Genomic DNA, 25798 nt, shown 5'->3' with positions numbered 1-25798 from the left:
CCTTTTCAAACTCATATTCACCAATATTTAAACTTGTCATATTAACTGGATTTTTTTTGCCCATAGTATTTTGTTTTGTTTTGACTTATTGCTAAATCCCTTTTAGATGCTTCCTTACCTAACTTCGTAAATTCTTCCATTAAACTGGTTAGATTTCTATGTCGTCAGCATACGCTACAAGTTGCGACGTCGATGTTATAATTGTATCTTTTAGTTATGTAGCTCTTATTGTTCCTTCTATAGCACCATTAAATAGTGACGTTGATAGAGAGTCGCCTCGTCGTACTCCATTTGCTATTTCTATCTATATATCTATATATTATTGACCCTAATATTATGTTTTATATGTAGTCAAAGTTTGGACAACAGGAAAAATTAAAGTTAAGTTATACAAAAAGTTAGTTTAAACTCATGTTTAGTTATAGGATGAAATCTTTCATTATGAATTTCTTACGAATATAAACGGAACACACAGTTAACTTCAAAAACTTTAATAAGCAAGCGCAAAATAGAATTGACACAGTTTACAAAGCAGAATAGATCTCTTGCTAACATACATTTACATCAGCTTGGTCTCTGCCAACAAAAATATTCACAACTTGAGCCTTGCAACCAGATCCTCCATTTTGAGAAGCAACTACTTTTTCACATACCGGATATAATTTTACGGAGCAAACTTCATCGTTCCATCCAGTTCTAGTTTCAGAGATTGTAAGACAATCTTCATTTCCCTTTGCATTGTTTGGTTCTCCAGCCTTCCAATTAGTAAATACCATTGCCTCTCCTTTCAACCAGTACCATTTATTGTCATCAAATTTGGAACCGGATATCCAGTATTCAGTAATTATAGCTAAAATATAAAAAAATCTTAATAGTCCAGTAGAGTTAAAAAATGCATGACTTTGCAAGGAGAGCTACCCAAATTTTTGTTATACTAAAATTTAGAGGGGGTCGATAATAATGTAAATTCAAAATCGCGACTGATCAATAATTCAAAAATGATCTTAAAGGACCGTTGTAAAGAGCCGTTTATGCTTAATATACACTACTTCAAGTATATTGATTTAACTGATTTTTTAGCCTGTTACAGCTTTATGCTTCAAGAGTAGACAGGTAAATTGTCATTGTATACCGGCTGTAGCAATCAAACTGTGTTTTTCTCAAAGTTCACCACACCCAGTGGAATATTCTAGCATTTATAAAATAACTCAACTATAGCCTCAAGTGTTCTTAACATTCTTTTTTTTTATTCATTGGCTTATGTTGGATAATAAAAAAGTTAGGTACTTTAACAACTAGGCATGTTCTTCATCAATACACGGTGTTTCTAAATAAGTGAGGCCAAAAGGCGTAATTATGCATGAAAAAATAAGGACAGTTTGCTTTTTAAACATATGCGTGTCTGCAAATACATCGTTCTGCAAATCCATGCAGAATTACCCCTTAAAGTTTGTCGCACTTATTTAAAAACATATCTAGTTGTTAAAGTACCTAACTTTTTTATTATCCAACTTAAACGAATGAATTAAGAGACAAATGTTACGAAAACCTGAGGCTATATTTGGGTTTTAATTTCAGTATTTTACAAATGCTAAAATATTCTACAGGGTGATGCCACTTTGAGATAAAAACACAATTTGATTGGTACACCCGGTATACAATAAAAATTTACCTGTTTAGCAACAGTATTATTACAGTGGTATTGTTAAAGACAATCTTTTCACCGAATACATTTACCAAGGAAATGCCCCTTCCCAGTGGAACAATGCAGTCATTGTTTATTGCACAAGAAAGGTGACATAACAGATCTAAAAAAACTACCGTCCTATCAATCTGCTATCACACATATATAAACTTTTCACAAAAATTATCAAAAAAAGGCTGGAGGCTAAGTTAGACTTATATCAGCCTAGAGAACAAGCTGGGTTTAAATCCGGATATAGCACTAACGACCACTTACTGATAATAAAAAACTTGATAGAAAAGTCGGCGCAATACAACAAACCATTGGCACTGATATTCGTGGACTATGAGAAAGCGTTCGATACCATAAACCAGCAGAAAATGTTAAAAGCATTGACAGAATGCCAAATAGAGTATCGCTACACTAACATGATAAACTATATCTACCACAGTGCAACGGCTAGCGTAAGACTCTCTGATCAACAGACTAATAAATTCTGTATGCAGCGAGGAGTACGACAAGGAGACACCATCTCACCAAAGCTGCTCACAACCCTTTTAGAACACACTTTTAAGAAGGCAGATCTGAACGAATATGGTATCAATAGAAATGGAGAGAAGCTCAGTCATTTGAGATTCGCAGATGACATCGTCCTTATAGCCGATCGTATGGATGAAGCAATAATAATGTTGAACAATCAGGCTTCCTTAGAGGTCGTTCTAAAGATTAATATCAACAAGACGCAAATAATGACTAATCTGGTGCTAAATCGTAATATTGTTGTTGATGGAATGGATATTGAGCAGACTGTATCTTATAAATACTTGGGACATGAAATTCGGGTGGGAAGAGATAACCAGACGTGCGAGCTCCCACGTCTCATAGGATTAGCCTGGGCAGCGTTTGGTAAACTCAGCTATGTATTTAAATCGGACTTACCCATATGCCTGAAAAGGAAAATCTTTGACCAGTGTGTATTGCCTTACTCACTTATGGAGCGGAAACATTAACACTTACAAAAAAGGTAGTGAACAAGATTCGCATAACTCAGAGGGCTATGGAGCGCGAGATGTTGGGTGTCTCCCTAAGAGATCGAATCCCAAACGAAGAAATACGTCGTAGAACAAAAACAACGGACGTCGTCGAAAGAATCGCGTCGCTCAAGTGGAATTAGGCAGGACACGTCGCCAGATTGTTAGACAACCGATGAACAAAACGTATTGTCGAGTGGAGACTATGAGAAGAAGCACTACGGAGCAGAGGATGACCACCAACCAGATGGGCTGACGATCTGAAGCGTATTGTCGGCAACTGGATGCAAGCCGGACAAAACAGAGAAATAAGGAAAGAGCTGAGGGAGACCTATGTCCAGCAGTGGACGAGTACAAGTTAATGATAATGATTGTTTTAAAGAATCAGGCTATAACATGTTAAAAAAATCACTAAAATGGGCCAACGGGTTTAGGAAATATGAGACATCAAAAATGACCAAATTTTTAAGTGGGCCGATTTCTATGCACGTAGGTTTATGTTAATATCCACAAGCGTTGCTCGAATTTGCAAAAGCATTATTCTATCTGAATAGGAAGCGAAATATTTCACTGCTGTATTAATATGTGGGGCAACTATTATTGCGGTGTCGTTTCTGTGATCTGTTGTGTTGTTTCCAAAGTAATAAACTTTATATACAAATATATCGCATTGTCCAGAGTTTGGCCTGTGTGTTTCACTAATTCCCAATATTATGTCTATTTTTATTCTTTTTATCTCTTTTACAATGTTATGGGTTTTGACTAGTGTTGCCCAAATGCAAGACCAAGACGAGACTTAGACAGTCTTGGTCTTGGTCTTGCTCCAATACACCTGGTCTTGGTCTTGGTCTTGGTATTGCGCTCTCGGTCTTGGTCTTGGTCTTGGTCTTGCAGCAAGAGTCTTGCAAGTCTTGCAGTTACACATTAGCCTATTGCTATTCTTTAAGCGTTACTTCAGATCTTAGAACAACGTAGGTGCAGTGCACATATTCTAAAGGTGCCGGTGGGTGACGCCGTCTATTCGCAGTATTATAGTCGGTCTATGAGAGAGAAAATATTCAAAATCATGAAGTAACAAATTTTATATTATTTGTTATTTCATTATTTCGAATACGTTCTCTCTTTACACCGACTATAATAATGCACGTAGACGCCATCCCCCACCGGCACCTTTAGAATATTATGTAAACTGTAACAGAGTAGGTACATTTTAATCTTGAATTATCATAGCCATGGTAATGACCAACAAAATTAATAAATGTCTAAACTGACATTGGGTAAGGTATGAACTTACGATCTAAGCGATCCGTGCCTATACTCTAACTCTAACTAACAACTATATACCATGGCCCACGGGAGACAGTCTGTTTCTTAATAAACGTTTGCATTTAATAAGCTTACATGTGCTAAAACATGGTTAAAATACAAAAAACCAAATTAATGACAATGACATAAAGTTGACTGTATTTCAAAGAACATTATCTGTCTAGAAAAGGATTGATCGACCCTCACCTTATATGAAATGGAATAAAAGAGTTATACAATTTGCCATTTATTTAAATAAAAAGTAAAATACAATACAAATTAAATTACAGAACAGTGCGCAATTGCGTTGACTTTACTACTTTATCTTTATATTAATTTTTTTGACCAAGAATTAATACAAAGATTCTTTTATACTCATCGAATACCCTAAGTAGGGTATTGTTGTGTGTGTGGAATGATGAGTTTAAAGTTCTTTATCAAAGATATACATTATTATCGAAAAGGTAACATAAACTGTTTCGTGATTAACAACGCGACATATTATGTGTCCGTGTCATAAACAATGTCAAAGAAACGTATTGTTCATTATATAGAAATAGACTGTTAATAATTGATAGTTAGCCGCGCTTTTTCAGCAAATGGTTTGTTTAACCGATATCGCACACTCAGCACAAACGATGTTTAGTCTTGATAATTTGGGCCGACAAGATTTATTATATCTATTATTATATTTTTTTATCAGCTAAGCTAAGATGACATATATTTTTAAACGATTAGACGGCGGCTATTGGGGCGCCTATTATCAAAATCTGGACAATTAATTTCAGAGCGAAAAAATCGTCTGCTGTTAAAGCATGTTTAAAATGTTTTATTTTTACATTGTACATAGTTTTATGACCTCTCAGTACGTATCAAATGTGCCAAGTTTTCTTTTAATCCTCGTAAGGCGGTGCTTAGATTCTTACGTAAACAACGGTGCGGGGTGCATTTGCACCCCATCTGTATATCCATTTTTTTTATATGTGAACGTTGGGGAAATTAATTTGAAAAATAATTAGGACTTATTATTTATTATAGTACGAAACATAATTTTACAAAAAAGTACTCATTTCTTCCAAAAAAAAAAGTTATTATCGTCGCAAGACAAACACATGAAATTTTTCACAGAATGAGCAACACAAAGTTTTTACACACAATACAGTTATGCCAGGACTTTCGGTCTTTTTTCTCTGACATAAGTAACACCGATCTTGTCCCGTAGCTCTGTTAGCTCCAGGTGGAACATCAGAAACGTCCAATTCAGGATACGAAATTTTCATCATTTGCACCCAAAAGTAATTTTTTCAATAAAGCACGTAAACGCAAAAACTTTTAAATGCTGTAATGGGTGGAATACGTTTAGAATTGAATTTAATACGAATAATAAAATGGACAAAAATCAAAAAAATTTAATAAAAAAGATAGGTGAGAAAAACGAGGTCTGGAGTGCAGCCGCACCCCGCATCGCCTTAGGAGGTTTAATGGATATTTTGATTGGCTATGTATGCTTATGGTATTGTTCGTAATGCGCGTAAGTCCAATTTTCCAAATTTTTGTTACATATTTTTTTGCGTCTCAGAGAGCCTCTATACATCTAAGCATATACCCAAACTACTATACTTCCTAAAACGATATTCGGTCCTAACTGCAAGACGCAAGAGTCTCGCAGGGTCAGTCTTGTTCTTGCTCAAATCTTGCACGGTCAGTCTTGGTCTTGGTCTTGCTAAAATTAGGCGGTCTTGGTCTTGGTCTTGGTCTTGCGAAAATGCAAGAACAAGACCAAGACTGCAAGACCAAGACCGATTTTGGGCAACACTAGTTTTGACGCTCTCGTACATACTTCGTACCGGGTGTCCCAATAAGAATGGCGCTCGGCCATATCTCAGGAACCGTTTATAGTACAGTTTTGGGAAAAAAATTTTCTATCAAAAGTTGCCTCGAGAAAAGCCTGGAAATTATTTTTATAACTGTAAGTCCACCGCTAGAGGGCGTAATTGAATATCAAAAATTAAAAAATCGAAAATTTACAAAATTTGCCTAATGAAAGGGCACTGGAAATCCGATTACCGTATTCTTCATAAAATTCTGCGCATATTTTATTTCACAAGTTTAAGTCTACCTGTGCAAATAAGAGGTGGGGGTGAGTGGGAACCTTGTTATGAAAAAATCGTTGTAGGTCCGGTTCTGCTTAATCGATTTTTGTAAACTTGGTCTTGTTGAAAACAGCTCTTTTTCTTGAATGTAATAGTTATAATTTGGAAACAGCCTATTACGTAATATGCCGGCTAGGAGGCGCTATTTTTTTCCTTTTAGAAATCTAGTTTTCTTTGGAAAATATTAAATACAAGTATGTATTTTTGTTCCTGTATTACAAAATTAGACCAAATTAGCAACAGAATACCGAAAATCGCATGTCGATACCTTTTTCCTGTCTCGAGATATCTTAAGAAACGTGTAAATTTTAAACATAACTGTTGCTAAGTCGCACAACCTCCACCATATCTAAGTAGTAAATATACCAATTGGATTAAATTCCGGGCTATCCTTGATGAGAGACTGGACCTAAACATCCCACTAAAATCGGATGGCGAAATTGACGAAGCAGTAAATCAATTAAATAGGATAATTCAGGAAGCTGGCTGGCAGTCAACACCTAAACAACCAAGAACAATCATACACAAAGATTTACCCAACGAAATAAAAGAGAAAATCGCAGAAAAAAGAAGACTAAGGAAAGTATGGCAAAGAACCCGTGCACCCCAGGATAAAAATAGATTAAACCAAGCTACAGCGCGACTAAAAACTTTGTTAAACAACAATAAAAACAACGACATAAAACGATATCTACAAAATCTATCTTCTACGGAAACCTCCGAATACTCGCTATGGAAGGCAACACGAAAGATTAACAGACCACAACTTTCTAATCCGCCTATCCGGGCCAGTAACGGACGATGGGCTAAAAGTAACAACGAAAAAGCTACAGTCTTTGCCAAATACCTGGAGGAAGTGTTCCAACCACATGCCCAAAACAACAACTCTGATGCAGAAGATAATATTCAATTGTATTTAGAATATCCATACCAACTAGAAGCACCGTTGGAGAAATTCACAGCCAAACAAGTTTTCAACAAAATCCAAACAGATATGAATCCGAAAAAGTCCCCAGGGTTCGACTTAATCACTGCAAGAATTTTAAAAGAACTTCCCAAGAAAGGCGTGCAATATTTGACACAGATTTTTAACGCAATCTTAAGAACTGGTTACTATCCCCTTTTGTGGAAAGTGGCACAAATCATCTTAATACCCAAACCAGGCAAGCCTGTAGAAGAAGTTAAGCCCTATAGACCTATCAGTCTACTTTCAGTGATGTCAAAGGTTTTTGAAAAACTCTTACTAGACAGATTACAGCCAATCCTCGTGGAAAAGCAGCTAATACCCAACCACCAGTTTGGATTTAGACAACAACATGCTACCACCGAGCAAATTCATCGAGTCTGCAATTCCATAAACAAAGCCTTAGAAGAGAAGCAATACTGCTCTGCAGCCTTTTTGGATGTCTCGCAGGCTTTTGATAAAGTCTGGCACACTGGCTTGCTATACAAAATAAGAAAAGTCCTTCCTCTCAACTACTTTCTAATCCTCAAGTCCTATCTCTCCGACCGCCATTTCCTTGTAAAAGTTAAAGTTCAGTGCACTAACTTATATCCAATCAAGGCTGGAGTACCTCAGGGTAGTGTCCTTGGACCAGTTCTCTACCTACTCTACACAGCAGATCTTCCTACAAGCCAAAACATCATCACAGCCACATATGCAGATGACACAGCAATCATTGCAGCTCACTCAAACCCGTACATCGCCTCGCAACTGCTCCAGACAAATCTCGACAGTATAAATATCTGGTTACAAACATGGCGAATTAAAGTAAACGAAAGCAAGTCAGTACATATAACGTTCACTAATCGAAAAGATACGTGCCCAACCGTCTCAATAAATCATCAAGTACTACAACAAAAGGATGACGTAAAATACCTAGATATGCACTTGGACCGCAGATTAACGTGGAAGAAACACATATTCACGAAAAGAAAACAGTTGGGTCTGAAACTCAATAAAATGTACTGGCTGATAGGAAAAAGGTCACAACTGAGTTTGTACAATAAAATTTTAGTATACAAGGCAGTGATTAAGCCAATATGGAGCTATGGTATCCAACTGTGGGGATCTGCGTCGAGATCCAATATCGACATCCTGGAGAGATTCCAATCGAAAACCTTGCGCATTATCACAAATGCACCGTGGTACATGCCCAATGAACACATCAATCGTGATCTCCAAATGAAGACTGTCAAAGAAGAAATTGCCAGTTACGCCCAAAAATACGACATCCGACTACAAAACCACCCCAACAGGCTAGCGAAGAACCTAATGAGACCCCAGGCAAACAGATGGCTAAAGCGCCACACTCCAAGCGATCTACGAACAAGATTTTAAATTTTAAATTTTCAAAAATATTTTATTTATTATAGAGTTTTATTTATAGGGTTTTATTTATTAGTCACAAATAATTTTGTTAAGTACTAAAATTATGATTTTATAGGTTATTGTCACTGGACAGTCTCCTGCAAGTCTCTTTTAATTGTTAAACAATTTACTTATTGTAATCATTATTACAGATTGTAAATAAATGGGATGTTAAAAAAAAATTATTAGTTTTTATACCAAGTCTCTTTTTTACTCACAGAAACTAGTATCGCAAAATTAAGCCGCTTGTCCATAGAAATCACAATAAGTTAAACAAGGATAAACAATACGACATGTCTTTGATACCTTGTTTATTTATTATGAATTTTAACGTTTATAATTTTCGGTGACTAGTCCTGTCGCCAGGGGGGGTACAACGGCCTCGTTAATTCAGATGGACTTACCCAAGTTTTTTTTATGTATTTTGACCCATAGAACACGAATTTTTTGGGTAACAGTTGATCCGGATGTCGATAAGATTGTTATAGACCAAGAACTTGAGGAATCAAATAACAGCGATTTTTGGCAAAACAAAACAATATTTTGTATTTTTTGGGTCATTTTAAGCAAAAAATATTTCTACAAGTTTTTTAGTAGGATGCACAGTTTTCGAGATAAACGCGGTTGAACTTTCAAAAAATCGAAAAACTGCAATTTTTAAACCCGAATAACTTTTGATTAAAAAATAAAATAGCAATTCTGCTTAGCGCCTTTGAAAGTTCAAGTCAAATTATGTCGGTTTTGATTATTTGCATTGCTAAAAATTTATTGTGTTATTGTTAAACAAAGCTACAAACAACTAGTGCGTGAGTGATGTTTCTATGATTTCTCATTTAAAATCGAACGAGTAGGTAGAATAGGTACTAGTGCAATCAAGACTATTTCTACGTTACATGCGTTAAAACGCATGTAAAAGCACGGGAAACCCTACGTGTTTATAGCTTTGTTAAACAATAAAAAAATAAATTTTTACCAATGCAAATAATCAAAACCGATATAATTTGACTTAAACTTTCAAATGCGGTAAGCAGACTTGCTATTTTATTTTTTAATCAAAAGTTATTCGGGTTCAAAAATTGCAATTTTTCGATTTTTTTAAAGTTCAACCGTGTTTATCTCGAAAACTGTGCATCCTACGAAAAAACTTGTAGAAATATTTTTTACTTAAAATTGCCCAAAAAATACAAAATATTGTTTTGTTTTGCCAAAAATCGCTGTTATTTGATTCCTCAAGTTCTTGGTCTATAACAATCTTATCGACATCCGGATCAACTGTTACCCAAAAAATTCGTGTTCTACGGGTCAAAATACATAAAAAAAACTTGAGTAAGTCCATCTGAATTAACGAGGCCGTTGTACCCCCCCTGGCGACAGGACTAGACCGGACATTAGCGCATTTTTCGTGTTTATTAGTTTATTTTCATTTACTCTATAAGTTTTACTTATTTATTAGTAAAGTTTCTTTGGTTTTATATTTATAATATTTCAGTTAAATAAAGGAAGGGTTGCAATTCTGACTTTTGTATTATACCCGCTTTACACCAACAATAAATTGATAAAAAATTGACGAAGTTCTTTAAGGTCAAATTTGAATGTATGGTTTGTGGTACAAAGCACAATTTGACATCCAAGTTTACCCACAGATCATCTAAAGTATTCTGTGATTTTACCGTCAATCAAAAGAAAATTAAGGAATTTGACGAAATAGAACATTTGACCAAATAAAACATGTTTTATTTCGTCAAATTTCTTCATTCTATTTTTATTTACGACAAAAGTGGATGTCAAATTTTGTTTTGTACACGTCAAATTTGACCTTGAAGAACTTCGTCAATTTTTTCATCAATTATTTATTGTTGGTGTAAAGTGGGTATTAGTAATAGGGCTTTTCTTTCACAGTCATTAATTTGTTTCGAGCTTTTGTCATATGTCGTATAATCCGTGTATATTTATATTATACACAGATTATACAACAATAATCTTTGTATAATATGTGGTGCTGTATACTAAAAATATTAATTGTTTTTTATTGTAATTCACTCCATAGTTTTGAATTTCTTAATTTTAGGTAATATAAAAAGATTAACTTTGTTGTTGTGCCTTTTTTAAATTTATTTATTACCGTTATATATTTTATCTTTATAGGTACTATGCTGTTTTTAAACCAGGAGGAGTAATTAAAATTTACCGCGCCGTAATGCTTGTTTATAATTGGTCCTGGCAATTTACTTCATTTTGACACTAATGGCATTTCATAGGTTAATTAAGTTATATCGGCGATTTTTTGTGTTTTCTGCGTTATTCTGTGTAAGGAACGTTATAATTAATTTTTTCAATGGTATAATAATTATTTATTCGATTTGGGGGACAATCGGTATAAAAGAGTCGGCTACTAATTCAGTGAGGTAAATTATTCATTTTTATCCTCTCGGGAGAAAACCTTTTAAGTTTATTGTTTTGTAACTACTTACCTACTCGTATTATTTTAAAAGACAAGAACAGTCGCCTTACAACTTAAGAAAAGTTTACAGTACAGCTCCTCGCGAGTGCATTCAGCAACTATCGGAAATAGCAGTACGAGGAAGGGGCAGGCCTGCTGAATATTCTGCACTGAGAACTTACTAGTTAGGAACATCTATCATACAAATTACTTTAAGGGCCGCCTTTGTGTTACTATTATTTTTTTTTCAATTTTCTTATGTATTACAGTTCATTTTAAAGCTCACTGAGTTAGGAGTTTCGTATAATAAAGATTTATTGGTCCTTCGAGCCGGATCTGAACCAGCGACCTATGGATTAGTATAATATACTATTTATGAATTACCGTCGAAGGCCGACATGATCAACCAAAAAAGAAGATGTATTTGGTGATTTTTCTAGTGACTTTCTTGGGTGTGGATCTCCCTCCTGGTTTAGAAACAAAGCATAGTAATAGTCCACCATAAGATGATAATAGACATTTATTAATTATTACATTGAGAGAACGATCAATGACATTACACATCAACGTAAGTTTCACTTTATGTTTTGATTTAATTCGTTAGAAAATGAATCATGACGTTTGGGGAAAGATAAAATGGAACATCTATAACCAGTGGCGCTCTGTGCGGATACTCATTAAAATACATGGACACAACTGATTGGCAACTAAAGTTTACAACTGGCTTTTCAGTAGCTTCATGTGTATTTTATACAATTAAAATGACTTACGGGAGGCAAGTATTACAGCATTAACAGCGTCGCTTTTTTCTTTTGTCTGCAAACTAGCTAATTCCATTCCAGCTGCCGCACATGCAGCAACAGCCCCCTTATAAGTAACCTATAAAAGATTTTATGTATTGAAATATAATATATTTAATTAAATTATTAGACACCATGAAAAGTGTTTTAATAGGTGGATTAAATTAGAACATTAAAATTTTCAAAAAAATTTTCAGTCTTATCTTCAAGTTAACAAGTTTTCGGTTTTATATCCTCGCTAGATGTGTTTGTAGTATTTTGGCAGGTAAAATCTTAATAAACAAGTGTCTTTGGGGGTGCTATTCCAACTTCTTGGCAAAATGCGCAGGAACTTTTACTACACCAGAAAGGAGACAAACACAAACTCGAAAATTATAGACCAATAAGCATGTCGCCATATCCGTATAAATTGCTTACCAAAACAATTACCAACAGACTATGAAATAAATTCGATAGTTACTAGTTACCAGATAAAGAAATGTTTATACAAAGCGATCAAAACTTTTTTTTGTTAATCTTACCTAAAATACATTTAATAATAAGCATCAACAATAATCAATGTTTAACAAAAATTTTTTTTTAACTCATACATTATGTCTGCCTAACGTGAAACCCATTGATAACTTTTTTATTATCAGTTTTACGAAAAAATGTCAACTTTATAAAATATTCTGCATCATACAACATAATCTAGGTTGCAACCGTCAAATATCAAATTTTATTAATTTTATACAAGGTATGTCAAAAAATATGAATTTCACTCAAAAAGTACCTTTATATTTCAAAATAACGAAAAGTGTTATAGAGAAAAGTTCTTCGGAATTAACAAATATGTTTTAATATTCAAATACATCCTTTTAATTTAAATATTGTGAACTATAAAGGCACTTAACTGTTAAGCGAAATTCATATTTTTTTATTTATTTAATATAAATTTTTGATTTTTTGGCCTATAATACAAAAAATATCTTTTTCTACGAGCGTGCAAAAATGTCTACTTTCGCGCACGCGTTTTAGTTTAGAAAGTTTTACTTTTCCTCACGCGTGTTACTTTTCCGCACGCGTTTTACTTTTCCGCACGCGTTTTGCTTTTCCGCACGCGTGTTAGTTTAGATATGTTAATATGACCTTAAAGTAATTATAATGCATGCAATAAACTAATATTTAGATATTATTTACTAATTTATTTCAAATATTTCTTATTTTGTTGGTGTTTTAATGAAATTAACGCGAGAGTTCGATGAAATAAAATAATTTTGATATAATATTCGAAAGTAAAATCAGTAGACAATCACAGTGGTTTTGAATCGTCGTCATGGAAACCAAGATCGTCGTCATGCTAACCAATTATGCTGAAAGTTTGGTTTTGAAAACCTTGTCAAAAAATTAATTTGTGTATGGATATTCATATTAATTAAATTAATTGATTAAGATTTGGCCATTTTTTAAAGACTTGTAGAAAAAATATTGTTCCTAACGCTTACAGAAAGTCTCTTTTCCGCACTCGACTGCTTGCCAAACTCCCGCTTCGCGTCGTTCGGCAAACTGCAGTCGCGTGCGGAAAAGTATGACTTTCTGCACTTGTTAGGAAAATAACTATTTCTTTAAATTTGAAAGCTTAGTTCGTTTTTTTTTATTGTGGGTATTTTAATTCCCTTTTTCATTAAAAAAACTAAAATACTATAGATGACCGTACTTTGAATAAATTAAAATAATAATATAGTTTTAGTAAACTTATACTTACTAGAGTACTCAGTATTTGATAAGTTATGACTGGGGGGTATACTACATCCTTTTCTATTTTTCCTTTGCAACTTCCAGAATTTCCATTGGTAGGGTAGTGCCCTAAAGGTTTAAAATTAATAGTAAAAATATTTTTTTCTACGAGCGTGCAAAAATGTCTACTTTCGCGCACGCATTTTAGTTTAGAAAATTTCACTTTTCCGCACGCGTGTTATTTTCCGCACGCGTGTTTCTTTTCCGCACGTGGTTTTTACTTTTCCGCACGCGTGTTAATTTAGATATGTTAATATGGCCTTAAAGTAATTATAATACATGCAATAAACTAATGTTTAGATATTATTTCCTATATCTTATTGTGTTCCTGCTTTAATGAAATTAACGCGACAATTCGATGAAATAAAATTATTTTGACATAATATTCGAAAGTCAAATCGGTAGACAATAACAGTCGTTTTGAATCATCGTCATGGAAACCAAGATCGTCGTCATGCTAACTAATTATATTGAAAGTTTGGTTTTGACAACCTTGTCAAAGAATTAATTTGTGTATGTATTTTCATATTAATTAAATTAATTGATTAAGATTTGGTCATTTTTTAAAGACTTTGCCGAACTCCCGCTTCGCGTCGTTCGGCAAACTGCAATCGCGTGCGGAAAAGAATGACTTTCTGCACTTGTTAGGAAAATAACTATTTCTACGAGCGTGCAAAAATGTTTACTTTCGCGCACGCATTTTAGTTTAGAAAGTTTCACTTTTCCGCACGCGTGTTACTTTTCCGCACGCGGTTTTTACTTTTCCGCACGCGTGTTAATTTAGATATGTTAATATAGCCTTAAAGCAATTATAATACATGCAATAAACTAATATTTAGATGTTATTTACTAATTTATTTCAAATATATCTTGTTGTGTTCCTGTTTTAATGAAATTAACGCGACAATTCGATGGAATAAAATTATTTTGACATAGTATTAGAAAGTCAAATCGGTAGACAATAACAGTCGTTTTGAATCATCGTCATGGAAACCAAGATCGTGGTCATGCTAACTATTTATATTGAAAATTTGGTTTTGACAACCTTGTCAAAGAATTAATTTGTGTATGTATTTTCATATTAATTAAATTAATTTTGGTAATTTTTTAAAGACTCTTAGAAAAAATATTGTTCCTAACTCTTGCAGAAAGTCTCTTTTCCGCACTCGACTGCTTGCCGAACTCGCGCTTCGCGTCGTTCGGCAAACTGCAGTCGCGTGCGGAAAAGAATGACTTTCTGCGCTTGTTAGGAAAATAACTATATCAACAACACACGTTAAATAGCAGGAATTAAAAAGAAAAAGCCGTGAGACTGTTTAGTGTCTAGCGTTACACCTGCGACCAGAATATACTGTCTAAAAGTTTGCATATTTGTCTTTTTCTTCTTCTTCTTCTTCTTGTAATATGGCTATATCCTGTTTCTTCTGTTACAGTCTTTGCTGCGATCCGGAGCTCCAACTCTCGTACCATCGTTGTTTGGGTCTTCCTATGGGTCGCTTGATGTTGGGCTTATGTGTTTTCGCCCAATGCGTCATATATTCAGGGTCCATCCGATCTAGAGATGCGTCGTCGCGCTCTTGTCCATCTCACTACGTCTTGAACGCATAGCTCTCTCAATGTGTTTTCGTTTCCTATTCTATCTCTGAGTGTGATACCTCTTATGGATCTTAGGGTTTTCGTCTCTGTTGTTCTCATTATTTGTTTGGTCTTTGTTGTCTCGTCTCGGCCCTTATGTCTTATAAATGCGGACTTTGCTTTCGGTGCTCATATATTTATTCCGCCAGATTATATCCCTCAGGGAACCAGATATTCTCGCTGCTTTCGTTGCTTGCTGTTTTGATTCTTGCCACAGATGCCTGTTGCTAGATATTTCCTTCTTCTTCTTCTTTAGGTGCCGTGTCTGTATTCAGACGTTGGCCGTCATCATGTTTACAATTTCCTGAAATCTCTCTCTATCGGCTGCTGCGCGAAATAATTCTTCTACTGTGCAGCCACACCATTGTCTAATATTACGCAGCCATGAAAGTTTCTTTCGACCAATCCATCTCTTTCCCTCCACTTTTCCTTGTATTATAAGGCGAAGCAGATGGTATTTAGGTCCTCTAATTATATGGCCGAAAAATTCTGTTTTTCTCCTCTTTATGATGCTTATGAGCAGACGTTCCGAATTCATCATTTGAAGAACATCTTCATTCGAAGTGTGCGAAACCCACGATATCTTTAGGATTCGTCGATAGCACCACAATTCGAATGCTTCTATTTTGTTTAGCATTGTGGTTTTTAACGTCCATGTCTCACAACCATACAATAGGATAGACCACATAGATATTTCCACACCTAAGTATCTACAATCCATTACCTGTTCGATTATATGGTCGTCCACTACTAATTTACATCTAATTGGGTTCCTGGATATTATCATCGATTGAGTTTTCTCTTTGGATAGTGTCAGGTTATACTTTTCGGCGGTTATTTTGAATTTTTGTAGTAAGCGTTCTAAGTCATCTTCGGTTTCGGCTATTAAGATTGCATCATTTGCGTAGCAAAGTATTCTCATGGTTCGGTTACCCATTTTGTATCCCTGATTCATTATGTTAACACTACCTATAACTTCATCCATTATTAAATTAAATAGACATGGACTGAGGCTGTCCCCTTATCTAATGCCTGCATTGATTTTGATTTCTTCCGTGAGCCCGTGTGTGGTTTTAATTCGTGTTTTGTTGGATCTATTGAGCTCTTTGATTATGTTCCTATACCTCTGACCTATGTTTTTCTTTTCAAGGATAGTGAGCACGTCCTTTAATCGTACTCTGTCGAATGCTTGTTTCATATCTACAAAGCATGTGAACATGGGCTTGTCGAATACTATTGATTTCTCAACTAATTGTCGCATTATGAAAATAGCGTCTATTGTAGATCTGTTTGGGCGAAAACCCTGTTGCATATTTGTGAGTAATGTAATAAATAGAGCTCGGGAAATATGCAAAATGCATATTAAGTGCATATTTGCATATTTTTGATAAATTGTATAAGTGCCTATACATTTATTAAAATTACATATTTTCACATATGTATACTCAACGAATATTTGCCGTACCCAGGACTATACAGGGTGTCCCGGAAAATAGTGCGTTCCTTAAAGGTATAGGTAGAAGGCACCATGTAGAACAAAAAACTCTTGTAACATTTTTTTCTAAATTCAACCGTTTGACCAAAAAACTATAAAACATTTTGGAACGCAAATTCAAATCTGGCAACTCTGTGAAGTACAAAAATCTAAACGTAAATAGTCCCATGTTTAGTAAACAGATAATTTGGAAGAATCCTGTTTAGTGTCAACGCCGAAAATGTTTTTGAATCGTGTGTTCATGAGTAATATTATGATATTATGTTGTTTATTTATGGCAGATCAATAAATGGAGAGGCATAATACCTACTAAAATTCTTTCAAAATGTTTTGCTGGAATTTCTCGTCGTATGAGTGCATGTTACTCTATGAATTCATGTGTTCGCAAAAGTGGTGGTTCAGTTAAAACATGTGTTTTCATCTTAAAATATGTAAGTATAATTCGTTTAAAATTATGCCATATTTCAACTACATTTTAAAAAAATTATAGTAAACAAAAATAGTAAGTATTAGGTTGGATTATTTTAAATAGTGTAAGACAAAAACGAGTTCTTATTCACCAGTGCGTATCATGTTGCCAGATTATTTAATTTTCTGAAGATTAAAATTCAGGTATATGGAAACCAATGTAATCTTTTTTTTTTTTTGGAAACGGTTAACTTTAGAAAAAAATGGTATAGGAGTTTTTTGTTCTAAATTGTGTATTCTATCCATACCTTAAAGGAACGCACTATTTTCCGGGACACCCTGTATAGCAGGAACAAGTTACGGAATCCCGATTTAACCAGACAGCACAAGATTGATCACGTAAATTGGTGTCTTTAATATTAAAACTGGAACATTAAAAATTGGAAAAGTGTGCTATTTTCAATCGAAAGTATAGGATGTGTAAAATTAGATGATTAACGAATTCGTGTACTTAGAGGGCGAGGAGGACAAGCAAGAACGAAAACTGTCAGATTTGTTCATAAATATAAAAGAGGAAGTAGACCAGTAAGGATTTGTGAAAAAACGTCTATTTTTGGATATGAAAGGTGGCATTCGGATTTTTGCAGATAAAGTTAGGTGACACCTACAATAATAATAATTGACTTATGCTCCTTCTCAAATATGCCCGGAACATTAATAAAAAAATTAAAATATTTAACGAAATATTTTAATTATTTTAAATATTTTAAATATTTTCGAAAAACATCGATTTTTTTCTGCTTTCTTTGCTTATAACTTTAAAACGATTCGTTTTGGAACAAAGTTGTAGAGAAATAAAGTAAACATAATTGAATTTTGTATGATACACGACTGGTCAAAAATGTCTTAACGTATTACCTTTTCTGCAATATAGCAATGAATACAAAATAAGGGGGCAAAATACGCCTGTTGTTTTTCAATGTTTTTAACCACTTTGGTGGAACTTAGAACCTTAGTAATTCACTTAGGAAATTCTTTGTAACATACTTAAACCGTGTACCAAATTTCATTAAAATCGACTTAATAGATTTTGCATAATAAATTTGCAATCTAAATGTTTTTAAAAAAGTTAAAATTTTTTAAAATCTTTCTGAACAAAAAGTAGAGATCATTTAGAAGTTGTCTAATTTTTTTTACATAAAAAGAGGTGCTCTACCTATCTAATACACTTTACAGAATTAAAATCGGATTATTGAAGGGGCCTCAGCAATGTTTTAAACTTATAAACAATTTTTTGGCTTATAAAAAATAGCTTTGCTTAATAATAAAAAAATTAATTTTTAGCAATACAAATAATTAAAAACGGCATAACTTGACTTAAACTTTCAAATGCTGTCAGCAGAATTGCTATTTTATTTTTGAATCAAAAGTTATTCGCGTTAAAAAATTGCAATTTTTCGAATTTTTGAAAGTTCCACTGCGTTTATCTCGAAAACTATGCATCCTACGAAAAAACCTGTAAGAACATTTTTTCCTTAGAATTACCCAAGAAATACAAAAAAATGTTGTTCTATTTTGCGAAAAATAGATGTTATGTAATTCCTCAAGTTCTTTGTTTATAACAATCTTATCGACATCCGGATCAACTGTTACCCAAAAAAATCGGGTTCTACGGGTCAAAAAATACATAAAAATCTTGGGTAAGTCCATCTAAATAAAGGAGCCCGTAGCACCCCTTCCTGGCCACAGGACTAATTTGTTTATAAGCCAAAAAATTGTTTATAATTTTAAAACATTGCTGAGGCTGCTTAAACAATCCGATTTCAATTCTGTAAAGTGCATTAGATAGGTGGGGTGCTTATTTATACGTAAAAAAATTTGACAAATCTGTGTATGTTCTAGTTTTTGTTGTGCAAGATTTTAAAAAATTTTAATTTAAAAAAAAAAGTTTAGATTGCAAAATTATTATTCAAAATCTAGTAAGTCAATTTTAACGAAATTTGGTGTACAGTTTTATCACATTACCAAAAATTTTCTAAGCGAATTACAAAGGTTCCAAGTGTAACCTAAGTGATGGAAAATCATTGAATAGGGACAGGCTTATTTTGCCCCCTTATTTTATATTTATTGCTATTTTGCAGCAAGGGTGATAAATTAAGACATTTTTAACGGATCGCATCTGATAGAAAATTTAATTATCTTTGTTTTATTCCTATACGACTTTGTGCCAAAATGAATCGTTTTAAAGTTATAAGCAAAAAAATTAGAAAAAAAAACGAAATTTTTTGAAATTTTTAAATATTTTATTTTTTTTTATTAATGTTCCGGGCATATTTGAGAAGGAGCATAAATCAATTATTATTAACGAAGTTATCACCTAACTTTATCCGCAAAAATCTGAATGCCACCTCTCACATCCACCTAAAAACAGATCCTTACTGGTCTAAAATGTCATGTTCTGGGAGAGAATTATGATCGGTAAATAATAGTTATTAATGAAACAGTTCGTGAAGTATGCTTTTTGCGAACGCATGCGATGTTTAGAGCACGAGCGACAACGGAACGAGTGCTATACTTCGCGTAAGTTCGCAAAAATTACTTCGCGCACAGTTTCATACAATATTTTATCTATGATGAACAAATAAAAAAACTGTAACTCTTCGTCACTGGAAATTATTTCTATTCTACCATTTTTAGAACTTTGACATTTTAAATTCTAAGTTCTTTCAAACCACAAAACTGTCAAAACTTTTGTCGTAATTTTTATTGCTCATTATGTCATGACCTTGACAACGCGAAAGTTACGGATATTTGATTATATGAAAGTGTGTCAAAAACAGTGCGAAAAAGTAAGTCCCATTTAAAATACATTGTTACTTCACGCACACTTTAAACACTTCACGCACTGCTATCTATAATGACAGTTTTCACAGACTAAAACTTATACATAATATTACATAGAGTAGATAAAATCCTTTATTTTCATCCAACCAACCATTTGTTTCTCTAACCTGTAGGTGGGCTCCTTAGAGATGCAATGGAAGAAAATTTAATTCGGCATTAATTCGCATAATAAAAAATATCAGATGATTTCATATAAGTTTGGTTGAGTGTATATCACAATATGGACAAACATCTGATGACACAATATCGCAATGTATCGATGTAGGTAAAAATATCCCTCGGGAATACCCCTTATTATTAGTTATTAGTTATTAGCATAATATGACAATAGACCCTAATGGACAGTAATGCAATAATCCGATTGCCGGCATTAAAAATAAATTGATAAATCAATATGGCTTTTCCCGAAAGCTTAACAAATAACCAATTACCAGAATTTTACAAGCAAAACACAAATTTCAATCGTCGTTCTGTCTTGTCCGTAGATAATTCAGGAAAGTTTCGCTTAAGTGTAGGTAGAGGTATCAAAAGTTTTTGATAATACCAAAACAGGCTGAAAAATAGGGCAGAGAACTGCTGCAAATTTTGGTTGATCGCACTACGCAGTACAGCGAGAGGTTTGGAAGGGCTCTCAACAAAAACAAAAACGAAAACAAAAATTATGATCGTCAGTAAGAACAGGGTTGAAGACGAGACACTATACGTTAAAGCAGCGATTCTCAACCTGTGGGGCGCGTCCCCCTATGAGGGCGCGCTTTTAATAACGGGGGGGGGCGTGAGCATATAAAAAAATACACCATCATTAACTAATTTACTAAAATCAAAGCAAAACAAAATTCTGACAAAACAAAAAATAAAATACACATGAACACTGAACAGGACTTATAATTATAAAGAGCACTCAATACTAAAAACTAAAAAGTAAGATTATACTGTTTTTTGTCAAAATTATTGAACGAGGGGGGCGCGGTGAAAATAATTATAGAAGATTGGGTCGCAAAGGGTAAAAGGTTGAGAAACGCTGCGTTAAAGAAAAAGCTTTAAAGAAAATATCCAGATATAATCAGTTGGGATGTGAGCTATGTGAACAATGGGACCGCACACTTGAAATAAAACGACGCACTGAGATAGTCAGAAGATGTTTCAATAAGATGACAGTATTTTATGCGATGGAAAACTGGAAACAGAAGTTAAGAATCTTGAGATGCTACGTATTATAGAAACATAAAAATGGACGAGAAATGATAACTCAATACTAAGAAGGGAAGAAAAATATGCTACTTTGGTCACATAATAATAAATAAAAGTATGAGTTGATTCGAGTGGTTACACTAGTGAAAGCGGAAGGAAAAAGAGGACCAGCGAGAAGATATTGTTTACAAAATTAAATTCCATTTTTTAATTATTATGATATACATTCAATAAAAAAAATAATAAAAATACAATACAATACCAGTTCCGAGAACCAAGGGAAAAATAAAGAGCAACAAACCAACACACCAAGAATACATTTTGTTTTTGTTTAAGTATTTTATGTCGTCGAAATTATATATATACACATTTTATCTCATATAATATACACGACCAATTACTACTGATAATGAAGACATATTTACACCATTTAAAATAAAGACCGGAATATAACAAACTAATTATTTTCTTGCAAGGGAAACATTAATTAAAGGGTACCTATAGGGAAAAGAGGTAAATAAGCCCAAAAACTATATTTTTCAGAAAAAAGAAAACAAAATTTTAAAGGAGAAAAGTCCTACGATTTTTTACATTGTTAGTTAAATATTATTGTATATTTACTTTGTATATTTACCTCGATATGTAGCTAAAATAATGTTTGTAGTGATTGTAATGATTGTATTTTTACTTCGTTGTTATACCTAGTTGTGGACTGAGTTGGTTATTCCTCTGATAAGGGAGTCAATAAAGTTTTTGCTTACGCAACAAGATATAATTTTTAGTAATTTCATTAAAAAATGTTTAATAAACAAAATATCAAAAAGTTCGACTCCAAAAGTGGGTGCTTCACTTTCTATTAAACAAATAAACTGCGAAATTAGTTGTTTTTTAATTACGTACAAAAATATAAACTTTAGAAAAAAACTAACTTGACCATTGAAGAAATAAAAGTGAAATTTGTGCACCCCATAAAAATTTTGTAGGGGTGAACCTCTCTAGGTCCCTTGAACCTCTCCAAATATTTGTGTACGTTCCAGCTAAATTATTATTGTGGTACCATTAGTTAAACACAATGTTTTTAAAACTATTTTGCCTCTTAGTACTTGTTTGATAAGCCAATTTATAGAGATATTTTGAAAATTTGTAAAATCCAACACATACATTATAAAGTAAAATTATAGAGACCTGGTACTATTATGAAAATAATATTCTATAATTTTAAACCATTTAAAAATATGTATTGGATTTTACAAATGTTCAAGTTATCTCGATAAAAACTGGCTTATCGAAAAAGCACTAAGAGGCAAAATAGTTTTAAAAACATGTGCTTGACTAATCATACCAAAATAACAATCTAATTGGAACGTACACAATTATTTGGAAATTATTTGGAGGGGTTTAAGGGAACAAAACTCCTCAATTTTTTTATGGGGTGTGGGAGTGGGGTGGGGCGTCACCAAGGTGATGGTTGTCAGTAAGACGCCAATACAACCGGAAGTAGTAACAGCTTATGGTGAACAATTAGAGAGAACTAACAGTATCATCTACCTTGGTTGTAATCTAAATGAGAACTGGAACGAGCAAAGAAAGTAGAATACGTATAGAGAAGGCCAAAGCTGCATTCTTTACGATAAAGAAACTTTTATATAGAAACAACATTACTTTGAATCTGAAAATTAGATTAGTGAGATGTTATCTGTTCTCTACTCTTTTATACGGCGTCGAAGGCTGGACTTTAACAGATACACTTCTCAAGAAATTGGAAGCCTTTGAAATCTGGGTGTATCGGAGTAAGCGAACACGAATAAGTTGGGTGGATAGAGTTCGTAACGAAGATGTTTTGCACCGGATGGGAAAAGTCACGGAAGTCGTCAAAACAGTTAAAAATCGAAAACTTAAATATTTTGGCCATGTTATGCGACACTCAGAGAGACATAATATACTCCATTTAATAATACAAGGCAAGGTAGACAGAAGAAGCGGGCCAGGTCGAAGAGGAACGTCATGGGTTAAAAACCTGAGATAATGGTTTAAACGATCCTCTGCATCCTTTTCCGAGCTGCCGTCACCATAGCAAAATTACTATAGCCAATTTGATAGCCAACACTCAATAATCGAGCATGGCATACGAAGAAGAAAGAATACCACATGTCCATTTTCAATAAAAATTCTCTAATAGTTTTCGATATATTGGAAAAATCGATTTTCATTTTGTAACGTTAAGGGGCTGTAACTTTTTTTATGTGCACATTTGCACAGTTGAGTCCCTGAATCTTTACCCGTGCGTCATCATTTAAAGTATACGAAATAAGTCGATGATTAGAAGGAAATTGAAATTTACTAAACGCAACAGCAAGTGACAGTAAGTGACTTGCTGTTGCGTTTAGTAAATTTCAATTTCGGACTTATTATCGACTTATTTTGTATGCTTTAAATGATGACGCACGGGTAAAGATTCAGGGACTCAACTGTACTAAGGTAAATTAGGTTCAATTGAACTATTTTTGGTCTCAGAATATATGATTTAACTTATGACCTGCATTTTTGTTACATTCTGTTAAATATCAAATTTATAAGGATTAAAAAAAAAGAAACTTAAGTAGATTGGAATAAGTATATTTATTTTCTTAAGAAAGCCTATTATTTTTCTTTAGTAGACCTACTACACAAACTTGTCATACTATTTATCAAAGTTTTGTATCGGAATTGCTAATAACAATATGCAAAACTATTTCTAGTCCAGTCAACAGCCATTTTTTCGTGGAATTTTGAGAACCAAGGTCGATTTCCTTAAAAATTTGGATTTAGGTAGTATTTATAACCTTTTGTTATATCCGGTAAAATCTACCCTACGCCGAAGCAAGCTTTTGCCCTGGGGTGAAAACAACCCCACCTAGGGGATGAAAATTTTTTTCAATCAAAATTACTATGGAAGTCGATTGCTGGCCAATTTTGTTCTATAAAATTTTTCTGCAAAAACCGATAATTTCCAAGTTATTGGCGATTGAAACTATGCATTTTTCATTGAAAAAACTCACGTTTTATAACCATTTTTCATGAATAATTTAAAAAAATTTAATTTTAGAGAAAAATCAATAAGTACAAAATTGTAGGTTATAAAAAACAAAGGGACTAGCGTCAGAAAGACCTATGTAAACCCAATGACGACTGAGTTATTGCTCTTTTAAGGGTGGTTATTTTCGAAGAACCTCGAAATTCAAAACCTTCAGTCTTAAATAACTCAAACGTGGTGCAATTTTTTTGGGAAAACTGATGATACATCTTTTAAAGCTCATTAAAACATCTTTAAAATAAGCTTTGATAAAGTTTTTTGTACAAGAAGTGACTGACTTAAGACGAAAATAAAATTGCTTCCTGCTTTTTTTTAATTTAACAATATCTTATTAAACTCTCGTCATTAAAATCCTAATAAAGATGAATAGTTTCCTACTTGAAATTAACTTTATTTGGGTATAATTTATACGATCCATGTGATTTCACCGATTTGGAATGCTTGGTTTAGAAAAAATAGTTGATTAAATCGAAAATGATATTTTTATAATTGAAAAAAAAGTGCATTTTTCGTAAATAAACCTAAAATTATTCATGATACAAAAAAAAATCAAAATTTTCAGTAAAAAAATCCTAAAATTGATATTTAAAACATTTTTCATATTATGAATACTTTTAGATTTATTAAAAAAAAATACTCTTTTCTTAATCATAAAAATGTAATTTTCGGCTTAATGGACTATTTTTTTCTAAACTAAGCATTCCAAATCAGTCATATCACATGGATCGTATCAATTGCACCTAAATAAAGTTAATTTCAAGTGGGAAGCTACTCATTTCTATTAGCATTGTAATGACGAAGGTTTAATTATTGTTACATTTCAAAAAAAAGCAGGAAGCGACTGTATTTTCATCATAAGTGAGTCAGTTGTTAATCAAAAAACGTTTATTAGAACTCATATTATAAGGAATTTAATGAGCGTTAAACATGTTTGTTAAGTTTTCCTAAAAAAATCCACCACATTCGAGTTATTTGAGATTGAATGCTCTCCATCTCGAGGTCCTTCGAAAATAATCACCCTTTAAAGAGCAATATCTCAGTCGTCATTGAGTTTACATAGGTCTCTCCAACGCGAATCGCTTTGTTTTTCATTAGCTACAATTTTGTTTTTAATGATATTTTCTCTAAAATTAAACTTTTCAAAGCTATTCATGAAAGACTGTTAGAAAACGTGAGTTTTTTCAATGAAAAATACATAGTTTCAATTGCTAATAAAATGCTAATAATTTTAAAAGTACCAACTTTGCAGAAAAAATTATGGAACAATATTTACTCAGAATTGGTTAATCTATCAACTTCCATAGTTATTTTAATTGAAAAAATTTTCATCCCCTAGACGGGGTTGTTTTCACCCCCAGAGCAAAAGTCCAGTTCGACATAGGGTAGATTTGAAGAAGCGTGTCAATCGACCTTAAATACAAATTTTCATTAAAATCGGTGTTGCTGCAAACGCCACGGTTTTACAGTTTCTACCGCTGATTACTGCTCTATTTAGGTAGTTATCACAGTTTTTGGGAGTAAACCACCATGTA

The 25798-nt window shown here is 33.3% G+C and overlaps 1 protein-coding gene across 1 annotated transcript; it reads right to left on the bottom strand.

The window, feature by feature from the left end:
- Positions 1 to 475: 475 nt before the first annotated feature.
- On the bottom strand, positions 476 to 25568 carry LOC126878454 (E-selectin-like). Its single transcript, XM_050653067.1, has 5 exons — positions 25540 to 25568; positions 21828 to 21880; positions 13529 to 13629; positions 11755 to 11863; positions 476 to 850 (listed from the first exon to the last, which is right to left on the bottom strand). Exons 1-5 carry the CDS (start codon positions 25566 to 25568, stop codon positions 549 to 551), a joined length of 594 nt encoding a protein of 197 aa, XP_050509024.1. The 3' UTR covers positions 476 to 548.
- Between the last annotated feature and the right edge of the window lie 230 nt (positions 25569 to 25798).

Source organism: Diabrotica virgifera, chromosome 6, assembly GCF_917563875.1.
Source record: "Diabrotica virgifera virgifera chromosome 6, PGI_DIABVI_V3a".
Taxonomy (NCBI): Eukaryota; Metazoa; Arthropoda; class Insecta; order Coleoptera; family Chrysomelidae; genus Diabrotica; species Diabrotica virgifera.
The sequence above is the reverse complement of the archived record's forward strand: the minus strand, read 5'-3'. Positions and strand labels throughout refer to the sequence as shown.